This window comes from Oncorhynchus tshawytscha, linkage group LG26 (assembly GCF_018296145.1).
Source record: "Oncorhynchus tshawytscha isolate Ot180627B linkage group LG26, Otsh_v2.0, whole genome shotgun sequence".
Taxonomy (NCBI): Eukaryota; Metazoa; Chordata; class Actinopteri; order Salmoniformes; family Salmonidae; genus Oncorhynchus; species Oncorhynchus tshawytscha.
Window position 1 is genome coordinate 16,507,173 of NC_056454.1, and position 26,397 is coordinate 16,533,569.

The 26,397-nt window shown below is 45.7% G+C and overlaps 1 protein-coding gene across 1 annotated transcript; it reads right to left on the bottom strand.

The window, feature by feature from the left end:
- Window positions 1-647: 647 nt before the first annotated feature.
- efnb2a (ephrin-B2a) lies at window positions 648-25,795 on the bottom strand. Its single transcript, XM_042306515.1, has 5 exons — window positions 24,923-25,795; window positions 15,651-15,934; window positions 7,252-7,344; window positions 6,345-6,446; window positions 648-4,888 (listed from the first exon to the last, which is right to left on the bottom strand). Exons 1-5 carry the CDS (start codon window positions 25,033-25,035, stop codon window positions 4,482-4,484), a joined length of 999 nt encoding a protein of 332 aa, XP_042162449.1. The 5' UTR covers window positions 25,036-25,795; the 3' UTR covers window positions 648-4,481.
- Between the last annotated feature and the right edge of the window lie 602 nt (window positions 25,796-26,397).

The following is a 26,397-nucleotide window of genomic DNA, read 5'->3' on the forward strand; positions in this document are numbered from 1 at the left end:
TATGTAGCTAGATGGAGGACAGTGGCTGGGTTTGGAATACTCCAGCCCCTAGTTTAGACTTGGCCCAGGCAAGGCAGTGGCTGGTCTGGTCTGCACTAGGCTGTTGAGCTGTTGGGCCTATTCCAGAGAACCAGTGTCCCCCGCTGGGAGCCGAGAGGCCCCCTTAATCACAGCCCCGCTTTGACATCATCACCCCTAGCTAACACACAATGGACCACCCTGTACAGGGAGCAGAGCAGAGGACCACACCTATACAACTGTGTGTGTGTGTGTGTGTGTGTGTGTGTGTGTGTGTGTGTGTGTGTGTGTGTGTGTGTGTGTGTGTGTGTGTGTGTGTGTGTGTGTGTGTGTGTGTGTGCGTCTACTGACATGTACAGGAATACTGCTGCATTTTAACAGTATATAGAAATATTGGCCTGGACATAAACATACTCAGACAATGAAAATAAATTTGCAGACACACAACATAGAGAAACACATTACTTTTTTCCTAGCAACTACACACGAATATGTAATTGTCTCAATGCTTATATTAACATTGACAGACCATATTGTAACCACAAGTCTTGCATAGTGTGACGTCCTGTAGAGATCCACATGTTCATAAACTCCATCTATTTCAGACATGAATACAGACCGACGGCATGTCCATAGGAAAAACATTTTATTGAAAAACATTTTCAGTTCGTAACAGACTGGTGGAATGTGTGTCATTTTTCCTCACTTTAATTTCTTTCTGTTTTTGAATGTTTAACCATTTCAACGGTCTGGCCATCTCAAACTGCAAGGGGAGGGGCTACAGATACAGCCACCTGGAAACCTATCAAAACAGACTAAAGAAACCAGGGAGACAAATGAACAACGCAATCATAATACTGTGTTACTTAAAAACTGGACAGAAATCAAATCAAAAACAGAAGAAAAAAAAAACGAATTCAATAAATATTTATGGTACACACTTATGGCACGAATATGCAGCAGTCGGTTTGGCAACTTTTTCTCAATTTTTTTTAAAACCAAATTTCCATGGAAACAGTGCAAAAGGGGAGGGAGTGGGAGGACACGGGGCTTTCCAACGAGCGCTAGCTAAAATACATAGCAAAAAATTGAAATTTTATACAAAACATCTTACTTTAAGAGTTTATAAAAAAAAATGTTTTATTGGGTTCTTGTCAATATTTACACAAGCTATTTACCAAAAAAAGTAGTATGCTCTGTTTTACTGAAGTGTATTCTGTTTTTTCATTTTTTTTTCATTTACTTTCCTAAAAAGGTGAATAAGGCTATCGTAACAACCCAGGATCCATATACAATACAAACATTAATGTATTTACAGTTTCTTACCTACAGAAGAACGGTGCAAAATTACTGAGTCAGGTGACCAAGGGCTGACCAATACGAGCAAGGCATTTTACAGTAGCCTGAAGTACTTTTCCTAGCCAGGTTACTAACATTCTCTCAACATTGCCGCGATATTTCATCCATATAACAAGACAGAAAATCTACCCTAGTAATGTTAGGAGGATATCAGTTGTACGTTAGCTAGGATAAGGACATCAGATTCAAAGAAACTAATAAGATTGTCATATTCTGCCGCAGACAGACAGCAACTAAACAGCAATTTGTTTGTGATTCCTAGTGTTTTTCGCTATTTCTTAAATAACTGTCCAGGTGCATTTCATTTGGAAAATGTTTCTTTTTTCACAGTTTACCTTGGAACTACGGCACACAGTAAAAAATAAAAAAATAAAAACGTTTAAAATAATACTACAAATGAAAAACTAACAGCAGGCTCGTGTGACGTACTTTGCTAGTTTTGTTTTGTTTTGTTTGTTGTTACATCTCTCAGTGGTTTAAGAACACTTTCCATAGGTGTAGGTTTCTCTCAATTCTTAAAAAAATAAAGAAAAATTGCATATTGCAGATTTTGTAGCCTCTTAGAGGCACAAACCTTGCATCATACAAGGCTTGGCTTTTTCGGTGAAATTTTGATGTTCTTAATGAACTAATGAGAATGTTGGTAGTGAGCAGATACATGTTTGGGGTGTGGTCTAAGTCACAATCTAGTTCTCGTTTTATTTAGTCAGTGTTTTCACGTATGTGAATAAACAGGCAAATAGCTGTCTCACTGGACTTGCTCAAGAAGAGGTATACACACACACTCACTCTCACACACAGAGAAAACACTACCACGTGGTAGTGGGGGGAAAGGGGGGGGGCACAGGGTAATCGTGGGAATCTTCCCATGGTCCTTTGGGAGATGCTACAGTGGAGTGTGGGATATACTGCTGGTCAGCCTCGTGCACCCGGTTATGCTATTTTGGGTCCAACAACCTCCTCTCCCCTTCTTGACATGCGTCCAGGCTGCCCTCCCTGTCCCCTTCCCAGGCCCTAGCCCTGAATATCTGGAAAAAAGGCAGCCATTTGGGTGGGAGTTGATGAAAAGGTGGGACATTATGGGTGAAATAGATATCAAGTCATCAAAACCCTAGCTTGCATAATGTGCACTTTTATACCATAATATATTAACGTTAACTTCTCATTACCGCCTTTCTGACAACACCTGTGCTCTGTGTCTATCATAAATAGATTCTGCTTTTTTTTCAGATGTTTTTTTGCCTTCCTTTTTTGTGTTTTCAAATGTCCTCCTTTAAAATGTACACCTATTTTGTTACAAAAAATGATAATAATCAAAAACTCACAATAAGGAAATGCTAAAGATGATGCTTGAAAAACAGTGACAATGCGCTTTGATGTCCCTGTGCTTTTTAAAAGTTGAGAATGAGAGCACCAGTCCACCTGTTTGGGCCATTTGGGGGCCTCCGGGGCCCTTGCTGCCCCTGGGAGCAGACAATACAGTACCTAGAGCTGTTTTAGCCAGCGGCTGGGTTAAACTCAACTAGACCTGGGACTCTCTTGTCTTTACCTTTCTTCAATGTCTCGGAAACTGCAGCAGTAAGCAGGTTGGGATATCTGATTGCCTGTACTTCCAGTTTAATTAACACCTCTTCATGTTGTAAAGTCCTATCTGTGGAAAATTCAAGCCAGCCCTCGCTACTGTGATCCCTTTACTGAAGGGATACAGTCTCTCTCTCTCACTTTCTCTCACTCTCTCTCACTCACTCACTCACTCACACTACCACTGCCACTCTCTCCCTCTCTGTGACTGACTGCCTGGGTGGAGGGATATCAGGGGGGTTAAAAGTGCTGCTCTATTGTTTGCTTAGCTCCCACACCCTTCCCAGAAGCCACCTGGCTAGCCCTGACCCCACAGAGGGGGTATAATGGGCACCCTATACCCTGATGGGGTGGAGCCCACATAAAACCCCTCATCTTTTTCTCCCTCTTTAAGTCCTGCTCTCTGCTCTCCCAGTCCTGGGTTGCAGGGTGTTTGTGTGTGTGTGTGTTTGTATGTGTGTGTGTTAGTGTGTTGTGTGTGTGTGTGTGTGTGTGTGTGTGTGTGTGTGTGTGTGTGTGTGTGTGTGTGTGTGTGTGTGTGTGTGTGTGTGTGTGTGTGTGTGTGTGTGTGTGCGTGTGTGTGTGTGTGCGCATACACCACATACACCATCACGACATGAGCTGCGACAATACCACATCACAAAAAATATATATATCTGCAAGTTCAACAATACCAGCAATGAAAACCAGAAATGAACCAACAATATGACACTACGAAAAGGAATCATGTTCTTTTACAAACCTTTTTTTTTCAAGTAACAACTTTAATGAATCTTGACGCTAGAAAGTAAAAGGTGTCTTCGGACAATGAGGGTACGAGGACCTGAACAGTTCACAATGAGTGAGAGTGGGTGAGTGGGTGGGTGGGTGGTAGGGTGAGTGGGTGATGTCCTTGTGTCAGTCAGGAAAGTCCCAGAGTGGATATTTCCAAATCCCCGTTGTTTTTTTCTCCCTCTTCCGTCATTTAATCCACAGTGTCTCTGGCCAATGAGGAGAGGGACTGACTGACATTACTGACATGAGTTCATGGTCGGGCCCTTCCTTCCTTTTCCTCTTCTAATCTCTCTGCCATCCCTCTCATTCTCCCTCCTTTGTCTCTTCCCCAGCAATAGTCTCTCTCAGGGAGAAAACCAGGGTAGGATATCGACTCCTCCCCCTTCTCCTCTTTTTCTCTCCATCTGTCCATCCTATTTCAAAACAAACGCGTGGGTGCGTCTTTCTGTCTCTCCGTCCGTCCGTCCGTCCACACACAAACACACGCGCTCGGATCCCCCAGCGTCAGTCGTAGTGCGCAAAGAAACAGAGAGCTACTGTTAGAGGAGAGGAGCGGAGAGGAGGGATCCCCAAAAAGCCCCAGAGAGCAGCAGCAGCTTTACTCTGTAAGTTCTCCAATGAATCCCAACAACGAAGAATAATAACAGGAATAGTAAAGTTCAACAAGAAAAACAACAGAGATGTGGGGAAGGAAGGAGAGAGAGAGCGTTCTGGGGGCGGTGCCTGGGGGAAGAGGGGTGGAGTTGAGCTCAGACCTTGTAGTAGATGTTGGCAGGGCTCTGGGGGGGCATCTCCTGAACAATGTACACCGGGTGACCGTAGTCCCCGCTGACTTTCTCGTAGTGCGGGCAGAAGACGCTGTCTGCAGTCCTGAGCGGGATGATGATGTCACTGGGCTCCGAGCCGTTGTTGTTGCCGCTGCCGCCCCGTTTGGGCGTGGCCAGTGTGCTGAGGGACAGCGCGGTGGCGTGCTGTGGCGAGTGCTTGCGGTGCCGCCGCCGGTACTTGAGCAGCAGCACGACCAGCATGATGATGATGATGATGAAGATAACGCTGCCCGAGGCGATGCCGGCAAACAGGGCCACTTCGGAGCCGATGACACTTGAGGATTTCCCGCCCGTCCCTTGGTCGCCCTCGCCCTCCCTGTACGACGGACCTGAGAGGAGAAGAAGGGAGAAAAGAGAAACAGAGTGAGTGAAATCCTTTCTAAAACAGAGTGTCAGGTCATACAGATTGAGAGTGGCATGGAGGGAGGGAGAATGGAGAAAGCGAGGGTGGGGTCGTAGAAGGATTAGGGGTCTCCTTCCAGTTTTATCTTTCCATTCTCTCTCTCTCCCTCCCTCTCCCCCTCCATCTTCATTATGTCAGAGTGAAGGTGAAAGGCAGGGGGACGGAGCACAATGACCAGAGAGTAAGGGCTCCTTTCACACAGCTCTCCCCTTAAGGTCACATTCGATCTCTGGTCTATTCAAACACAGCTGGTGGTCACTACGGCCTTGGAGCTACGGCACAGCACAGTCCCACATAGCACAAAATGGCTGAAGTGGGTTTTCAATGCAGTAGCATGTCAATGAAAAACATGGTCAAAATGAATGTAGAGCCATTCCTTTTCTACTTACGACTAAGTCCACAAGGAAGTTGATAGTATTATATAGTATTAAAACCCAAGCAAGCTGTGTCATCTCTATTAATAACAACGATTATTGTATACATCCAGGACTCAAGGACAGGTCGGTTCACTTCCCCCCTAGGATAGGGGCCTGGGAAGCAGGATTACTGTGTCTCCCTGTCTGCCTCCAATCCCCTGAGGGCTAGTGCTGGAGCTATGGTGGATGGCAGTGGGCCCAACGCAGGTACCCTTCCGTTGTTTTACAAGGGGATTATGCTGCCTCAGACACTTTTCTCAAACCACTGACGCCCATATGCTCCTGTTCCGAGCCGTGGAGGAGGGATGAGGTGAAAAGGGAGGGGAGAAGATGCTGAGGTCTGCAGATTGGGGTGCCAACGCGGATTTAGTGGCGCGCTGGCAGATTTGTGCGCCGGTTGTCAGAGGGATTTGAGTGTGAACACAGAAAGGTGGGGCTAAAGGAGCCGCGCCCTCGGTAACAGGGCAGCGAGCGTTTATATAGGTCAGCTTGTTTTCACTCCTCGACTGATTTTTTTCCCCCTCAAAATAAAGTTCATTGGGGAAATTGCGGGTCTGGTTTTCTTTGGAGATTTGAACTGCTATTTAATAGGAGAGATAAGAGCGGTCGGTGTGTGCGTGCGTGTGTGTGAGGAGAACAAGCGTGAGTCTGTGCTCCGAGGCCGGTAATATGTTGGATGGTGATTGGATCATTTTCCTGAAAATGTCACTTTGCGGACAGGAAGTGGGGCGGGGATGGAGATACTGTAAGTTTGGGAGCCCAGCAGAGATGCCTATCAGTTTTATAGGCAACTTTCAATTACCAGGAGAAAAATTGCTGACCTATACTTCCTACGCTTACCCACACTCACACTCACACACTCACACACATGCTCACAGACAGTCTCAACCTGCTTTTACCGAAACTGTCTTAGAAAGGTAGACCTGAATGCCTGATGATTTCGTAAGTCTTTCTTAGCACGCTTACCTTTCTTCTCCAGCACTTCGTTTGGTTTGTATGACTCCTTGTCGGGGTGCTTGGGAGGGTATCTGGTGGGGTAGTCTTTGGGTGAGATAGGGTCAGAGGGATCTGGAAGACATAGATAAGGAACACAACTATCAGACACAATGGACATGGATGATTCACTTTCACTGTGTGTGTGTGTGCTGTGCATATGTCTCGCGCAGTGTGTGTGTAGCATGCTTGCGCGTGTTTTTTTGTGTGTGTGTGTGTGTGTGTGTGTGTGTGTGTGTGTGTGTGTGTGTGTGTGTGTGTGTGTGTGTGTGTGTGTGTGTGTGTGTGTGTGTGTGTGTGTGTGTGTGTGCACGCAGCGCTGCTCTTAATGAAACGCAGCACTCCTGATTAATTCCCTGACCTTCAGCAGTTTTCAGTGAGCTGCTGCTGTTGTGGATGGCAACCTCAGGAAATTACCCCATTGGGTGGCGAGGCAACTGATTTATGAATAATCATGGTCATTAATTGCCGGCAGGTGCCGGGCGGCGGGTGTCGCCACAGAGGACAGATGTGGTGTGTGTGTGTGTGCGTGTGTATGTCAACTGGGGACATTTGGTCAACTGGGGACATTTTGCTTGTCCCCAAAAGGTCAAATGCTATTTCTAGGGTTAAGGATAGGTTTTGGGGTTAAGGATAGGGTTAAACCTGGAGGCCCACCCCCTTTCTCTCTTTGTCTGTCGTAAGTGTCATGGAGGCTATTGGGCTGAATAATGAAATACCTCACAATGCCTCAGATAACCTTACTGTGTGTTATGGAGATACAGTCCTCATACAATTTTCACACATTCTATCAGAGTGTATGTTTATCTGTTTATAACTATATGCCACCAGCACTCACATACACTTACAAATGTTGTTTGAAAGAAGGAGTAACACTCACTTTGTCCCACTTTCATGATTATCTTCATGGACTTCATCTTGCACACCCCTCCTTCCTGGTTCTCCAGGCCCTCCATTGTGCCATTTGATGTTGCTGAGAGAGAGAGAGAGGGGGGGGGGGAGTTAGCATTAGCCACTGTGCTAACATCATTGCAAACAGCAAAATAACAGTACAGTGACATGTACATTACGTCTGTCTTGGGCTGCACAGCCACATTTGAAAGACGTCGGGGAAACGTTGAAAGCCCCTAACAAGCGAGTGATTTCTTTTTAATAAAGTCACAATCCATCCCCTCGCCACCCCAGTCACCACAAACTGCTGCCAGAATATTCCACGTAGCCCACGCCTCCAAAGTCAATTAGCTTGAGTAATTGTGTTTGTAATATCTCTAACTGAGCTGACTGGCCCAGTGGAACAGCCAGTTACGGAGACAGAGAGAGAGAGAGAGAGGGAGAGACGGAGACAACGGGACAGGGACAATAGGTGCTGGGACACAGGAAACTCTACAGTGGCTAACAGGACACGTACGACACTCTGGAGAATGCTACAGTGGTATTAGAAGAACCAACTACCGCAAATACAACTCTCAAACACTCCCCTCGAACCGAAACCTGCTGAAGGGTATAGAAAAGAAGAAGAAACAGGAGGAAATGAATGATTAATAAAAGAGAGGGAAATAAACAATCGCAGGAAAGTCAAGTGGGCTTTTTTTTTCTCCGTTGAAGGCGAGATGAAAAGGCAGTGAAAACAACCGAGGGAATGGGATGGAGGTGCTAAATATTTCAGTAACCCTTAAATATAAAAGAGCTTAAAGGGTTTGAGAAGCTGTTTAAACAGCGGCAAGAGCCGCAGAAGTGGTGCACTAAACACGGTGTTTTGGGGAGCACCGAGCAGCGGTGAGCAGATGTCGGAGAGCGGAGATGAGGGAGGCGAAAGACTTCCCACATGTGATAGAGGAACAAAATGGGCCCCTAAACAGATGCTGGGAGGACTTTTAAAGACAGAAAAGCAGATTAGGAAATAACATTAAAACGCTGTATACAGATGTAGCCTTGCACGCCCATGGGCAGAATCAGTCGACTGTGACTAGCTACACTATAAGCAGTGAGTGCTGCTCTGTGGATATAGCCATGGCATGGACCTCCATACTGATTTCACACTGGACCTCCCTGCCTGGGCCTATTCTCTCCCAAAGCCTCCCTGCTTCAGCCTATTCTCTCCCAGTCCCTCACTTCCTGGGCCTTTTCTCTCCCAGTCCCTCTGCTGCCCCTAGAGGCAGTGGGTAGCGCTGCACCTGGCATGGGGGGGGGGGTTGGGAGAGGGGGCTTGTGATCTATCAGGTCAGTAACACAGAGGCTAACGAGCAGCCAGGGTTTAGCGGGTTGGCCTCCTGCCAGCGTGCAGTGGCCCGCATTCAATGTTCCCCCCTCCCGATCCTCTCTCTCTCTCAACTCCCTCCCTCTGTCCAATGCCCTCTCTCTCTCTCTCTCTCTCACTACACCACTCCCCTCCGCAAGAAGACAGGCGCCTCACAGCCTGCTCCCTCCCTCCTACCACCCTCACCCGCCTTGCCCCTCACCCCCTGTCCCCATCTCTCCCACCCACACCTCCTCGCGCCAAAGCCTTTTCATCAACCGGAAGGGAATTTAAAAGCAGGTGCTTCTGTGCTATCCCTTCGGAATCAGCGTTGGAAAAAAATTCAGCTCTGTACTGCCCACCACTTTCTTCAGCTCTGTACTGCCCACCACTTTCTTCAGCTCTGTACTGCCCACCACTTTCTTCAGCTCTGTACTGCCCACCACTTTCTTCAGCTCTGTACTGCCCACCACTTTCTTCAGCTCTGTACTGCCCACCACTTTCTTCAGCTCTGTGCCCACTTTCTTCAGCCACTGCCCAACACTTTCTTCAGCTCTGTACTGCCCACCACTTTCTTCAGCTCTGTACTGCTCACCACTTTCTTCAGCTCTGTACTGCCAAACACTTTCTTCAGCTCTGTACTGCCCACCACTTTCTTCAGCTCTGCCAAACACTTTCTTCAGCTCTGCCCACCACTTTCTTCAGCTCTGTACTGCCCACCACTTTCTTCAGCTCTGTACTGCCCACCACTTTCTTCAGCTCTGTACTGCCCACCACTTTCTTCAGCTCTGATTGTTTTTTTACATTCCTCAACTTCAATCACTTTTAAACGAACATTTTGGCCTGGGATGGAAATGGACCGACACAAAGAGCATGTTTTCAAGGACTGTGTTTTTCCTTTCTATCTCTCACTCGCTCGCTCTTTCTCCCTCTCTCAAGCCAACCTATGGATTTTTGTGGTGGGACGACAAGCACATTATGTGCAAAGCATCTTAAAACCTTGTGCGTTCTTGTGTGTGTGTGTTATGGGGGGGGTACACACAAACACAATGGTGTAATATGCGTTACATAGCTCTGTTTGTGTTATCCTGCCTTTTCCTCATTATGAGATAATGACAATGTGTGTGTTTGCGCGTATGTGTGTGTGTGTGTGTGTGTGTGGGTGGGTGAGTTTGCGTGCGTGCATGGGTGTGTGCATGTGCTTGTTTGTGGATAGCAGGACAGGGTGCAGGCCTGAGGTCTCAGGATGAACTGTAAGAGCAGGCATATCTCGGTCTTCTGTCCCTCCAATACCTCCAAGGTGCCCCCTCTCTCCTCAGCCACTCCTACACAACCCCATTGCACCACCAACACACACAACACACAGTCTACCCCCTATAAAAACGTGACAACATAGGCTGCTAAAAGTAGTGGCCCATAGGCACAGCTCTAGGATCAGCTCATCCTCCCCAACTCCATACCTTAACCATTAATACAAAAACACACAAAACTGATCAGTCTCTGGGTGAATATTCATTCCTTCTGAGCTAAAAGAACACAACCTACCCCCTAGTTGGCTTACTCGGCAGTATGGCAGGGGCTGGAGGCTAGCAACAATGAACTGGTTATGAACAGAATGGGATTTCTGACTGGCCTGCATGGCTACCTGACTGCCTCGTTACTCTGAACTGGGCTGTTTGGCAGGAAAAGCTAGCTGCTAGCTGTAATCCCTGTGCTAAAGGAACGTCAGGGAGGATAGACTTCGCTCATACATGCCCCTCACAAATGGGTTTTCTTCCACCACCAGCGCCTTACAGAGAGCAGATAAGACTTAGCTTGGCAGAGAGAGAGAGAGAGAGAGAGAGAGAAAGAGAGAGAGAGAGAGAGGAAAAGAAAGATTACTCCATCATGCCCAAAGATGAGAGAGTGGTTCGGCTGCTGCTCGACCTAGCCCAGGGAAAGAAAAAAAGAGTGAGAGATGGAGAGGACGAGAGAGAGATGTGACGTGTCACTTTTCCTTCAGGCCACATTCACTCAAATGTCCTTGCAGATTTAGGAGTCCATTTTGTCATGCTAACTCTTTTAGCTCTCACTCAGGTTTGCACGTTTGCTGAGGCTAGTTCCTTTCAGAGCACTTCCAAAGCATTCTGTGTTAAGCCACAAATTCACCACGTGCGCGCACACACACACACACAAACAAACCACTGAGGGAGATGACTGATCAAGAGAAATCCCACCCTGAAAATGGCAAATCACCTCAGCGGATAGAAGTGACAGCTCTCACACACCCACGACCAATTTAGACGACACACAAACACATACTCTCAAACAGCAATACACACACCAACACAAACTCACAACATACAGCAGTAAGTGTGGCCAAACATTCATTGCTTTTGAAGGCTTTTTTAGTGTGTGTGAAACAGTAACCAACAGAAATAGCACTGCCATAAATATCCCAAACTCTCCTAATTCTCATCGCTCAACCACACACTACAACTACCTCCCTTTGTCTCAATAGCACCGATACTTCAAAGGCTATCGTCAATCATTCAGCCCCTTAACTCCATTTATTTGTTTTGATCAAATCAGGAGACTGAAAAAAAAAGAATCTGCCTCTTTAATGAGCGCTATTCAATTGTGTGTTTCAATCAAGACCGAGGATACAGACTTTCAGCACTTAACTCAATTTCCCCACCCGGCTAATACAGCTCCTAGTAACAAACCCCCTCTGTGCGTGTGAGTGAGCATAATTAACACACCACTCTGAGCCAATGAGGAGCCATCAAAACACAGAAATAGAGCGAGAGAGAGAGAGAGAGAGAGAGAGAGTTAGAGCAGTAAAGAGAGAGAGGTAGAGTGAGAGAGAGAGATTCAGCTATGGCATAAATGACGCTCTCTCTACTTGCTGTGGAGCATGAAGCCATCGTCATGGCGCTGGGGTTGTGGGCTAGTTAGCGCTAGTCAGTGTTGTGTACCTTAATCTACTGCGACAGAGGGGGCAACCTCTCATTCAGGCCCACCGTGAACCCCCAGAACAGGCCGGGGAAAGGCAGGGTCAACCCAAATATATACCAACCCCCCTCCCTAAACCCTCCCATCACATCTCAGCCCCCTCCCCCGCTCCTCTGATGTCTTAATATGGTAATGTAATAATATAGTCATTAATCAGACATTCATCCAGAGCGACTTCAATAATATTCACTTTTCATCAATACGTGTGGCCCATGTGGCAACCAATCCCCCCAAACCATCATCTGTCTGTGTACACATACTGTCCTACAGGTTGAGAGGTTGGAGCGAAGTTACGACAGTAGGAAATCCCCTCAGTGCATGCATATAATAGAGACTGAGAAAAGGTTTTTTTTTTCAAATCTATTTTCTATTTTGACTGACAAATAGGTGATTAAAATCTTAATGGAATTCCCCCATGCAGCTCCATAAATTCAGTCAAATATTCTGTCTCTCTCTTGCTCTCTGTCTCTCTCTGTCTCACCCCCCCATCCATCCCTCCCTCCATCCCTCCTCCCCTCCCTATTTAGCTCATGTAATCATCTTGCTCAAGTTCCCTGCTGCAGGCAATGCTGCCTACCACAATCACATCAAGCTCATCTGCCTCCAACTGAAGCAGCATTGTAGCCCAGCTCATAGCGAGTATGCTGCTCTAGAAGGCATACATATACACACACGTAAAATAGTGCAGGCTCCGGCAGGAAAAACACAACCCACACAAACACACACATACACACACACAGGGTACAGCAAATACGCACATAGTGTAACAATGTAGCTTTCAAAATGCAGAAATCTGGCCCCATATGATGCATTTTGCTGACTTGAGTCCCACTGTATTAACAATGGATTAATGGAACAAATACCAAAAGATTGTTTTTGGGGAGGAGTTTGGACGGTATTGAAATTGTATGCATGCAAAAGACATCTCTGGGGACCTGGACAAACATCTAATGCTACATTGGAGTGACTGGTGTGACCATGCTGAGAATATGCACAACTACACTGACAAACAACTACGTGCACACTAATAATTCCATATTAAATTGTTTATGGCAATAGGCCGAGTATGACATTAGTCATGTAAACACCTTATTCTGCTTATCATAATCGAAGTAAAGTAAGCATACGTCGATTAAAACATCTGGTTTCATGAGCAATCCCTTGAATTACTACGGCTTAATTGCCGTTCAAGTGGTGTGTTTGATTTGATCTGCGCACGTGTCCGCATGCAAGCCTCCCTCTCACGCCGCGAGTGAAGGGAGTTTTGGAAATATGCATCTTAGAAAAGTGTTTTCATGGACAAACACACAAATGTCCGAAACTCAATCAAATAGGCGTCACAAAAACTCCACGGCCGCTGTGGTAGAACGTTTATTTTTGATTGGCCATTTTCTGTGTCTTTAAGTGCAATCAGGCAGCCTGGTTTCAGATGTGCCCAAACAGGACTTTTAGGGACGTCGTTCCTCTTGCAAAGCATGTCGATGTTTTAAAACAAACGATTATATAAATCTGACTATCCACAATAATCGTATTATGGTCCGCATGGATCCGTACTCAATAAGAGTGGGTCACGTTTAGTTTATGAGAGGCGGGTTGTGATGTGTTTAAATCCAAAACATTATTTGAGACACAAATCGAAGAGCTAATGTCACAGTTGTTTGAAAAGAGCCTGAAGGGACGTTCCCCTTGAGTCTGTGTCTGAGCTAAACACAGCTAGGCAGAGCTAATCCATTCGGTTGATTCAGAGATCCCATTGATGTGGGCCAAACTGATTAAAAGCAGAAATCAGGATTAAACACTCTTTAATTAATTACTTATTGAGTGCTGCTCACCACCAAAAACCCAATGAGAATCCCAAGTGAACTTTTCCAAGGCGGAATTGGTCACAGTTCGATGCATTTTTACTGCACAACTTATGCCACACGCACACACACACACACACACACACACACACAAAACACACAAACACACAGTCTCACAGACACGGTCACATTTTTCTGAGGCGGAATTGGTCACAGCTCGATGCATTTTTACTGAAGAACATATGGACATACACACACAAAATACAAACACACAGTTACACATAGTTATAAAAAATGGTTGTCTAAAATAGCCTTTGTCTATTTAAGATCTCACACCAAATAGACAAAGACAAAATACGCAGCAGAAGTCATTCACATACCCACGTTTAGCAAACACAAACCTACTCTCCTTCTTCCCTCCTACACACACTCACATTCATCCCTCCATCCCTCCTTGTTCTTCTCTGGCCCCGGTGCTCGGGCTTGTGAAGCGGAGGCTGTGTTATCTACCTACTGTATGTATATACATGCTGCAGTGCAGGTCTGCCTTGCCTTCTTGCTTTTCCAGCTGCAAGCCTCTAGCTAGCTACCATGCTACTGAACAAGAGGCAATTAACAGCTATGTGAACCCATGCTCGGCTGGAGAAATGGCCCCTTTCTCTCTCCCGGCTATACATTAGCATCTGGGTAAAAAAAGAACAGGAGAGATGGGAGGGATGGGGCATGGGGGGGGGCACCATGAATCTGCAAGTGCAGCAAAATTGGATTTTCTTCCTTTTCTTAAAAGAAAGTTTGAATAGAACTTCTCTCTCATCTCTCTTTCTCTCACACACACACACACACACACACACAATCTCTTTCCATCCCTCCCTCCCTCTCCCTCTAATCTAATCGGCTTGCAAGCCTGATTGAGTGTGCTGTTGTTTGAGAGGAGAAATGGTGTGAGTGTGTCAATTTGAACTCTGAACTGAGAGAGTTTCTGTGCGATAGAGAGGACTGACAGAGAAATGGATAGATAGAGAGGGCTTTGTTGACATAGCCGTGTACTGTGTGTGTGTGTGTGTGTGTGTGTGTGTGTGTGTGTGTGTGTGTGTGTGTGTGTGTGTGTGTGTGTGTGTGTGTGTGTGTGTGTGTGTGTGTGTGTGTGTGTAAACGTTACTATGTATGTGTTTGTGTTTACTTTTTTCCTACACAGCCCTAGCTGTGGAAGCCAAATAGAGAGATGTGCTGGGCTCATCCCAGAGTGTGATCATAAGCAGCATTGGAGACGCAGGATGAATAAACAGCAGCATAGCCTCATTAATAATGAACGCTGTGTTGAGGCAGGCGGCTGTACTGTACTGTGTAGTGGCTGCTGTAGAGGTGGGGGGGGTGTGGTCTCGCTCTGCATCACCCTCTCTCTCTGCCCTGCAGGTAGCTACTGAGGGAGTTTGATCAACCCTTTGTAGTCCCCCCATCAACCCTACCACCACACACAGACCTGTTTATACAGTGTGTGTGTGTGTGTGTGTGTGTGTGTGTGTGTGTGTGTGTGTGTGTGTGTGTGTGTCAGCTCATTGGGTCCTTTACAGTTTATCTTAACGTAACAGACTGTCAGAGGTGAGACCAAAGCCTAGCCTGCTGTTAGAGAACACAACCCATGTGTCTGTGACCCTGGCATAACATATTGAACTGTGACTGTTTACCTAACACTTTGCACGTGTGGGTGTCTGAAGGATAGTTCAACACAAACTATATTTACTAGTCTCCACTACAGGCTACTGACATGGCTAGCTTGCATAAAAACGTGTTCCATCTGCGAACTTAGAGGACTCTATTTACTAAGCTGACTGGGAAACAGTTTCTATTCGTTCAACGTATAAATGCTAACCCTCCTTTCCTTCTCTTCCATCCTCTCCTCCTCTCCAGTCAGTCAGACAGAGGGCCCTCCCCTGGTTTGACAGCCCACAGATGGCTGTGGCAGAGCCACCCAGATGGTGCTGCCCCCCCGTCAGCACACCACAGATGGTTCAGTCCAACACCCATCTTTTAAAACCAGGGGGTTGTCACAGCATCACAAAGTATGAAGACACCCTAGTAGCAAGGCACCCTAGCCATGATCACACAAGAACTGGAAACCAAAAATCGGTAATCTTTGCCTAGCAACAGCAATAGCTAAGTGTGATTGGCTATCAAACAGCTATGAGTGCTCACGATAAAAACAGAAAAGGAAATGCGCTTATATATGTGTTACTATGAGGCACTTACAGATGATGTAGTAGTCTTTCCCTCTGAAGAACTCCAGGCCCCACAGGTTGGGGCTGAACTCCTGAAACTTGAGTGTGAACTTGACATCCTGGTCAGGCTTGTCACAGTTGAGCAGCGGTGTGTCAGCCTTGGTGATGGTGCAGCTCTCCAGCTGCTCCCTGGGAACCATGTGGATCTTGTAATACTCCACCCCATCACGCACCCCTCCATCCACCCGCGGGCACACTATGTCCAACTTATCTCCGATCTGAGGATATAACACCAGGCCCTGCCCTGGCACGAATCTGGAGAGAAAGAGATGGGAGAGGGAAGGAGAGGGGGGGAAGGAGAGGGAGAGATGGGGGGGGAGAGGTAAAAACCAGTTCGATACGGTCAACAATTGACCTCTAGTTCTAATTCATTAGGTATTCAGTATTTGTGCACGTTAATGAATGTTCCTTTCCCCAAAAGAAGGCAAAGTCAGTTGAATTATTGACGAGTTAATTACTAATTAGCTTCATCAATCCAAGCGACGATGAAAGATAATGACAGTGTATAGCAGTTGTTTCGACAGAAGTGACCCCAATAATTTCAGGACAAAGTCAAAGAAGTGTTTAACACTAATCTGGCCGCGATGGAGGGAACGCGTAATTACACCGATAAAGGACGAGAAGACAAAGAGATAAAGCTCCTACACACTATCAGGGAGATGTTGGCGATACTGAACGTCCCCGTGTACAAATGAGGAAGATCTTGCTCATAATAAAAATGAGACAACTTTTCACAGACATTCACACCACACACACAATGCCTAGAGGCCTGTTCACAGGCCTACTTTTACTGGTGGAGTTTCATCCACCTAACCCTCGGAGGTAAATTCCCCCTAAATGCAAAAACATGAAAGTTTAGGAGCTTAGTGGAGAGCCCCCTCCAGCATTCCCTGACTGGCTTTCCTCTTCTCTCCTCTCCGTACACAGTCGGAGGCGCTACCTCAATTCATGGTGTTAACTAATCGGGCCCCGTGCTTGAATGAGAAAGGAAATGTTTTCCAATGTTATCCTTCAAGTACAACAGGTTCTATCTAAAATACTGGAGGGGGGGGGGCATGAGAGTGACAGAGCAAAGATAAAGAATCCAGTTAAATCCAGTTGAATGTGAATAGCTATAAGGACATGTACAGAATAGGCTTAAATGCTGAGGACCCCTTGTTTTTGTTTTTTTAATCTGAGTACTACTGTATTTGAAATCTTATCCATTGGCTTGGGTCTGTCTGACACAGTGTTGTGTTAACCTCTGGAGGGGGGTCCCAATACTTTGACCCTACTGTTGGGTCTATATGGGGTCTATATGGGGAGCTAGAGAGGGACACACACAGTCTCCAGGGGTTGCTTTTGCTTTCATTTCTCACTCCCGCCCTCCCAATCTCTCTCCCTCCCTTCTCAGCTCCTTGGGTTGTGTGTTGGATTGTACTGGCAGAGGGCTCATTATCTTCAGTCACCTCTGACCCCTCAGAGAGAGCATGAGGGGTTGAGACTAGGCCATCAAGGGTGATTATAAAGCCTAAAATACAGCACTTCTCTCCCAATGGAGGGGAACACACATATACACACACATATTTTCCATGTCTACAAAAGCATGAGCAAACTTGAGGAATTTGTACGCAGGGGAATGGTGGCAACCATTGTACTCAGACTATATTACAATTAACAGACAGTCATAAGGAATACTAACAGTGCAAACTGCAGAGCAATGCTACAGACAATCACTATTTACAGGCTAACTATACCCGCTCTTTCTGAAACAAACACACACAATCACATACTGATCTGGGATCTTAATTTGAGCCAGTTTGATACAGCAGGAAAATAATCCTGCAGCAACACGAAATGTGAATTATTATGTGGATTATAATAAATAGCATTTCTGTAGGAAAATCAAGTGGAAGTGGAAAGTTCAAACTATAGAATACTTTTTGAGCAAGTTGTACATTTCCGGCATCGCAGGACGTTATCCTGCAACATGGCGATCAAATTGAGATCCTACATCTGTCATATCTGTTTGTCTCTGTCTCTGTCTCTCACACACACAAACACCCCATGTGCACAGTTGCATGCACACATGGCCAGTGTGCTTATCTAGGGCGAGAGAGTGCTGTGTGTCCCCTGGGGCGCTACTCAGCAGTGCTATAGTACAGCATGTCCACTGAGAGCCCAGACAGAGACGGAGCTGATGGGAGACTAAATGTATGGATGTAGTATCATCACACTACTACAGAGGGGGGGGCTACAGTGGCTTCAGGGATGAGGAATGGAAAATGGAGATATGATTGTAGACCTGAGAGATATGTAGAACAATTATTGTGTGTGTGTGTGTGTGTGTGTGTGTGCATGAGAGAGAGAGAGAGAGAGAGAGAGAGAGAGAGAGAGAGAGAGAGAGAGAGAGAGAGAGGGAGAGAGAGAGAGTTGACGGGCCAGGGAAGTAAGTGTTGAGGCGTTTATCTCCATGGCTGATCTAGCATGGCTAAAGCCTGTGGCTGGTGCGGAGGGCGTCATGGGCTTAATGAAAACACTACTGCACAAACAGCTAGACATCAGATCACTATCTCTCTCTCTCCCCTCCCTCCCTCCCTCCCTCCCTCTACTTCCTTATCTATCTGCTTGCTCTGTTTGTCCCTTGTTTGGATAGTCAGGATCGAGGAAACAGTCACTGCCCACCTGTGCGTATGCCTGTATGCCTGTATGACTGTGTGTTTGCGTACGAAGATGAGGAGGTGAGACTTCTCCTCCCGCCCTCTGTCCACTCCCTTCACACACAAGGAAACGTGCACGCCGACACACATTCCAACACACACACACATACAAACGCACACACACCTTCACACACACAATGACGTAGTCTGTTTCGAGACTTCATTAGAACCTCTACTGACAATACTATCGGAGTCAGCAACATACAGCATTCTCACGGAACCGCTTAACTTCCCTTTACTACTAGTGGTTTGACTGCATGAAAGCTATCTCACAGGGAGTTGTACCTTCAGGAGATGAATATAAACACCTCCACACTCACTCACACAGAGAAAGACAAACACACACTCACACAGTAGGCTATTCGACCTCGTCCTTCTCAGAATTTCAATTCAAAATGGAGATCTGCATTCGCCGAGTGCAGAAAGACACAGAGAGAGAAAGAACGGTCTTACTCTGAGACAGTTACATTTCAAAAGGGAGGGGGGGGGGCGATATAGAGAAAATTAGAAAAGAAAAACGGAGAAATTGCCTGCTTTATACACTCGCTCTTTTGTATCCCTCCATCACCCCCTCCCTGGGGTGTCCTGTGCGGAGGTATCTGTTTGTAACACACACCCTGTCCCTCCCACTGGCAGCCATTAGAACAAAACACCAGGTAGGCAAGGTCACCTAGACGGGTGAGGAGACAGAACCAGACATTACAGCTCCGCCTGCCCTGCACCTCAACACAGTCATGACAGCTACCGCTCAACAGCTGCATCTCTCACACCCCGGGTACAGACCAACGGGAGAGAGAGCGAGTGGATGGAGGACGAATGGTGTGATGGAGAGAAGGGGGAAAAAACGGAGGGAGGGGGGTAAACAAGTAAAAGCCTGTCCTAGCGTCTCGTGTTAGTAAATGGCTTTAACCCTCGCTTTAAGGCACACTTGCCCCTTCACCCCTCCTCCTCTCCCTCCCCTCATCCCTCCTCCCCTTCCCCCCATTTGCCATTTGTCCCGTGAGTGACTGAGGTTCGGTGGGTCATAAATATTTCCAGGGCTGTGCTTCATGTGGAAGGGCCATGCAGAGTGCTGTACGAGGGCCACTATACAGTGTTTATCACTTGGCTGTACTGCTGTTAACAAGCCCACCATGGGCCTCCACACATACATTATGACCTGCTATAATCACAGCGGCTGGGCCATAGAGAAAAAGTGTGGGGATGGAGAGGTGAGGGGGACAGGAGAGTGTGTGAGTGTGCATACGTGATGGTTTGTGTGCATGGACATAAAGTAGAAACCTAAGTCCAACCCTGTGGGCATGGAGTGTGTGTTTGTGCATACGTGCGTGTACGTCTGCACACACAGGGTCCGGAGAATAGGCACAACAGCGCCCACCTCAGGAAAAACAGAAGAAAAGTGATCACAACCCCTCCTATACCCCTCTACTCTATTACGTTTGTTCTTGAATTACATTCGACCCTGTCTAAAACGACTGGTGTTGGGCTCGCCGCCACCTGGAGAAAAGTCACAATGTGGGTAAAAGCAAAAGTAAGAGTGCTGCCTCAGTTCGGGCAGGCGGCTCTCCTATAAACCTACTGTCACTCCATTTGGTGCAGAGGTGAGAATAGCCACAGGTGCCTGCTCTTACTACAGCTCTCTCTCTCTCTCTCTCTCTCTCTCACACTCACTTACTCACTCCAAGGATACGTGACAAAAGAGCTGGAGCACAGGTGGGTGAGACACGAAAAGGGGCTTGACAGTAAATCAACGAGCTGACATCTGTTTTCCTCATATATCTTATCCCCCTTTCTCTCTCTTTCAACTTTGGTGTCTTTTTTAGGGGGTGCCGTGGGAGGATGGGGTTGAGGTTTCGGGCCGGGGAGGGGAGGGTGGTGTTTCTGCTTCCTTGGAGTTATGACCGTCCCATCTGCTGCCAGTAAAAACCTGTAAGATCTATCCTTCATTTCTGTCTTACTCACCCCTTCTATCTCGCTTTCTCTCTCTCTCTCTAAATCCTACATTTCTTCTCTCTCTCTCTATCTATCTTTCTACGTATCTTTCTTAAATCCCGGACAAGCTATTTGTGTGGCCTGCCAAGAACACAAACACCACCATGATGACAGCCAAGACATAATCCCGTCCCAATAGCCTCGGCTCCTCAATCCCAGAGTTCTAAGAAAGCCCTGAAAAGAGGGAGGATAACAAAGGAGAGGAATACAGAACGATGGAAGACAACACAGTGGGAAGGCGGGAGGGATACAGCAGTGTTTGACTTTTAATCATCGGCCCACTATGGATATGAATTAGTCTAGGGGGACAATGAGACAAGACAGGGGATAGCAGGAGTTAATCCACCCACGCTGTAACCTCTTCCGCCCTTTGTCGGCCGAGGGGACAGCGTTCTTTATCCTTCCTCAGTAGACTGCCACCCTACCCCCCCCCTTCTCCCTCTATGTCTCTCTGCCTTCGGCCCTAACTTTCATCCACTAATCCAGGCCTATGGGGCCCTCCTCAGCCCACCCATAATTACCCCACGGCCCCTACATTTGTATATGAAAACATACAACTATAAGGCAACCAGCTGCAATTGGACCTTGAGTTTGCTCAACACAATTTTCACATAAACCTTTTGTTAAGCACCCTCCGATTCTATCGCAGCTGGGCGCCTCACAATTGTACATCGAACCAATGTCTTTAAAAAAAATTTACAGTGTAGGGGCCCATGCTCCTCTCCTCCTTGCTTTACCTCTCTTTCTCTCAATCTCTTTCCTGTTCCCTCCCTCCGACTTTCATGAATGCGACCTTAATCATCAACTTTTCTTCTGGGCGTTGTCATGGGAGACCTGTCTATTGAACCCTACCTCTCAGTACACTGTGTTAACACAGGGTGATTTCACTCTTCCCCCCCACAATCCCTCTCTTTCTCGACTCCCCTTTTCCTTCTCGTTCCATTTTCTCCATTTTGCAATCCCAGCCCAAACCCGACCCACCCTTCCCCGATAGACAGAGAGCTAAATTAAAACAAGGGGATTTTTTTGGTATTTTCTTTCCTTTGAGAGAGATAGAAGGGGGGAATAGACAAAATCAGTGGGGACTCCCTGGGTAGATCGTGATGGGGTAAAATGGTAGAGGGCGAGATGGGGTGGGGAAGAAGGAGGGCAGCATTACAACATTCAGCCTGCCCTCGTCACTCATTCATGATGGATCTACATCTCTATGCCCCCTTCCCCTCCCTCCCCCATCCCTCCCCCTTTCTCCCCCATTCACAAAAGGACTGTGCCTGCCTGCCTGCTACAAAGGCCCGGGGTTCTATGTAATCTCTTAATGAACTGCACTGGAGAAGAGGGACCGTTCCCTCACATAAACCGTGTAAAGCAGGCCTCCCTTTTGTTTCTCGCACCCAACTACAAAATGGATTACTAGAGGAAGGAGGCAGGGGGGTGGCCATGGCATGGGGGAGTAGGGGCGCTAGTCTTTCTGGGGAGGCTCAGGCATCAGTAGTAAAGCGTAAACAACAATGAGGTTTAAATCGACACACTGAGGGCACTATGGTGTGAGGAGAGAGAGAGAGAGAGAGAGAGAGAGAGAGAGAGAGAGAGAGAATAGCATAGCATAGCTCCGGTCTTCTCCACTCTCTCAGCCTACACACAAAGCCATTGGACTGGCCTAAAGGCAAGGCAAAGCAAAGCATTTTAACACTCCCTCCCTAAACACTAAAGAAGAAAACTACTCAAACTACTAGGGAGAGAGGCTCTGTTCAACTTATTGGACTTGAAAATCAAAGATTCTTTATTGAGAAAGGCATATCATTGAATAAAATTAAATATAAATAAATGTTTTAATGACAATAAAGTCAAATGTTTTATGGAACCGGTATCTTTCATGACAATCTTATAGCACATTTAAAAACGTCAATAGAGAGATAATTAGATTAGGCATTAAAAATAGAGTTGGGGGCTGTATTTCAAGGCCCACTCGACAGTTTGATCCCATATGACTAGGTAGGCCTATTCCAATGATGTAAAATGTATTTAACGTTGTAATTCTGCCAGCAGAATATAGCAAAGTTGAATTAGGCTACTCAGGGTCAAAGGGTTAGTATATGACCAGAGAATAACGTCCCCTGACCTGATCATTAGCTTTGAACTCATCACCCAGACAGAACGTAAAGAATGTGCAAACACGCTCATTCCAACTCTAGAACACACGCTAATTCAGTGGAATGCCCGCTGTCTTTGTGGGCCCAGCAAAGGCCTATACTTGCTTCGAGGGTAGACACTTTCTGGGGCTATTTTCAAAAAGAAGAGTGACATGCCACATTAAATTACACATAGCAATTTGAAAGGCATGCTTTTGCTGCTATAAATGTGGCATGTGTTCCATTTAGAACGTCCCCTTTACAGAAAATAAAAGATAGTCTATTTCTACAAGCACACAGGCCTATATATGCATGTGTTGTCGGGTCTGGGCCTGCTAAAAACATAAAATAGATTAGAATAGGCTTTGACATACGTATAGGCTAAGCATATGCCAACCATTTATTAATTATGCTATTGTATTATCATTATTTGATGATTTTAACAATTAATAATGTATTTTATTGATGATGTTCTTACCCTCAATAGACAACAACGTGCCACGGTGGAAGGTTAAAAGTTGGCCTAAATAAATTCACACTACGCCTCGAGTGGTGTGTGACCAATTTTGACTTTGCGGCTGGCCTATCTAGCAAAAACCGCTTTTAGCTCTGCCTCCAGGACAAGATTCATCCCAATAAACATGAACCTGCAAACGCTTAATGCAAAGCATGTGTCATTGCGACTTGGTGTAGCCTATTCGCATCAATCGTCTCGCATCCGCGCTACAGACCCACTCAACTCCAAACGGTGATCTAAGAGCATAACCACTGCGAGTGCGTGTCATACTTCTGTGCAACCTTGTATCTCCATCTCACACACTCGAGGCTGGTGTAATGATTTCAAAACATGTACAGTCAAATATTGTATAACATCGAAAGAGAAAATATATATATATATATATATATTTTATATATATATATATATATACGTATTTGGTAGTATTTGGTAGTGATTTATAGGCGATTCAATGATAACGACTTCTGCCAATCCTTCTTCATGATCATCATCATTCCTGCCGAGTGCAAACGGTTGTTTCCGACATCATTCCACGGCCAGAAAAGCCTACATGCAAAAGCCAGACACCAATCTATGCATGCGGAGCAACTCTTCATTAGGAAGAGGTACAAGCCGAAATCCTCTAATAAATTCCGACGATAAATAGCACAGCAATAAGGCCAACAACGCCATCAGAACTCACAGAGGTGAATCCACAATCTGATAAAGGAGAGAGCGCGCATTCATAAAAAGGTGATTATCAATCATTAAGAAATAGTAACAATGGACACCTGTTAGACTTTCTGTCGTAACGTTCCCAATAGCACTTGTTTCATATTTACTTATCTATGCCTGTTTAGGGGGGATAGTTAGGCTATATTTGCAAGATCCTTGTTGAATTGAAGCCAAAAGTTAAATTATTAAGCGAGTTCGAGTTTCGCCGTGACGAAATGGGCACAAAGAGGAGAGCCCACCCATTGGGGTTTGACCCCCTGAAATTCCCCGTCTTGAGGTTGCAATGTTTAATGCATAATTCAACTCTGGGGGCTATTTTCTGTCCGGTTAAATTCCATTTTCATGGGGCTGACTAGAGTTAGTGATGGTTGCAAATGAGACCACAAGTTAAAAGGGGATATAGGCCTTCTGCCCTTAACGTTTTCAGTTCAATAGTTGTGACTACACTATCATATTTCATCCCATATTATGCCATTTTTACATTAAGTAGATACTTAAACCAAGTATTCGTTTGGAGAGGGCCCCTACTGTAAAAATTCTGAAGTTGGTTAGGCCTACCAAACCAAAAAAAAAATGTGGCCCATAGAACAGCTACATCGACTAAAACTAATGTCAACAAATATGATCCAACTTTCTGTGAATCATTTACAATTACAAATATCATATGCCTTCCATTTGAATTCAAATTATTTAAATTGTACGATTTTGCATAATTTGGTGAAGTAGGCCTAACTATTATTGACCAAGGAGAAGTGGGGCGTAATATTAATTCCAAAGTCAGTTTGGCTCAACATGCTATAACCACATCTTGTTGAAAAGCAATCCGTTCTCCCTGGTGCGCACAATTTAACGCGATGCCATCTACAGAAGAAACACGAAAACTAAGAATCGTCTAAATACCTAGTGTTCATCATCTCACTATCAACATCGCCTATAGCGTACGTTACCACCATCACCCCGTGCGCGTCCGTCAGCGCAAACCGGCATCTCCACGCAAAATCACCCCATTAAAATGGATATCAATGAGCTGAGTATTACACCTATCATGTCAGGCAGCCTATTTCTATAGAAACCTTTGTAATTAAATAACGTTACAAGTCTTATTTACAAAAGTCACGGACAGCGCTAAATAGTGTATTTTTGGACATATTTTTCCCGTGTTCAATGTGTGGACGACGCGTGCTTCACTTACTTGGTATTTGTTGTGTTCCAATATATGGACTCCAGAATTATCGCCCGGGACAAGTTCACCTTGCAGGCAATAAACAAAACTCCAAAATAATATCTCCACATCGAGTCCCCCATTATTGCTGTCTTCAGGGAGGGTCACAATCCGTTCCGAAATGATATGTCCAAAAAAGAGACGTGAAACGCACAAGAGAATGACCGAGGAAATTAGACTCTATATCCCGATCAAATAAGCTAAAAAGGGACGAAGAAGCAAATGCGTACGCCGATCAAATATAGAGCATCTCCAAGGAAGGACCTGGTGCCGAGTTAGTCCCTTTATAAGAGCTCCTCGGGAATACAAAACCAGAGGCGCACCGCAGTCTTTCATACAGAGAGTCGAGAAGAGAGCGCGTTGATATTCTCCCTCAGTGAGCAGACCTTAGCACCGGGTACATTCCTTACAACAGAAAGGCGACCCGTGTCGCCGCCGATGTCCACTTCCACAAGCGCAGACGCAAATAGCCTATTAAATCCCCAGTTTGTCGGGTTCTAGGTAAACCAGCCAAGGTACCAATCCAAAGTGCGCGAGCTTCTCTCGAATAGCAGCAGACAAGAGAGAGAACGGCTCGAGGTATAGTATTCCCCTTTGAGCTGGTGGTGTGTAAACTGGCTGCAAATGAACTGTGGATGAGAGTTGAAAAATTAAGAAAAAACGATGATATTGAATGAACAAAAATAAAAATGAAAGAAACCAAATCAACTCAAATGAAAGTTATCATACTATGCGTCCGTTTCGGTTGCAAAATAATTGCTGTGGGCTGAATCCTGCAGATCCGAATGAAATGCTTGGCGAAAACGTAGGGATGCTTGAATGCAGCGCCGAGCCTGGATTGCAAGTAACTGCAAGTGATCGCGACTCGGAATATTTGGCAGAGCTAGTTTTACAGTGACTCCGCCCACGTTTATGTTCATTGGGCAGCTCTCCGAAAGTCAATATGAATACTCCTGTCAATCAAACGAAGCAGCTCGGCAACTGGTTCAACTGCAAAACAGCAGTATTAGCTAATGGAATAGAATTGGAGAAAGCAGTCGAATCACGTTATATTGTATCAAATAGGCCTAGTGCATTGACCAAGACGGATATTTTATCTAAAAAACGGTCTTTAAAATAAAGTGCAATAGGCTATGCGTGACACTTACTCAATGCGCTGAAAACATCACTTTAGGCAACATGATGTATAGGCCTAGCCTTTATCATACTATAGGTCAAATAGTCTAATAACCAGGGGATGTGAGCATTTGATCACTATATGTAATAGCCAACCTCTCACATTGGAACACTTGATGAAATTCCTACATTATTATAAAAAGACCCCCCCACACACAAAAACATTTAAAAAAAAGTCGCCACGACATGCACGACTATTTTCTACATGTGGTTTTGTTAAATCAATACAGGTAAAATACAAATATTCCAAATATTCCAAATGTATCATA

Excerpts from the sequence above, each read along its gene's own strand:
- efnb2a (XM_042306515.1), bottom strand. The coding sequence starts at position 25,035 with ATGGGGGACTCGATGTGGAGATATTATTTTGGAGTTTTGTTTATTGCC. Across the intron at positions 15,935-24,922 it reads TGGAACACAACAAATACCAA|ATTCGTGCCAGGGCAGGGCC; the intron begins GTAAGTGAAGCA and ends CTTTCTCTCCAG. Across the intron at positions 4,889-6,344 it reads CGAAGTGCTGGAGAAGAAAG|GTCCGTCGTACAGGGAGGGC; the intron begins GTAAGCGTGCTA and ends TTCTCCTCTCAG.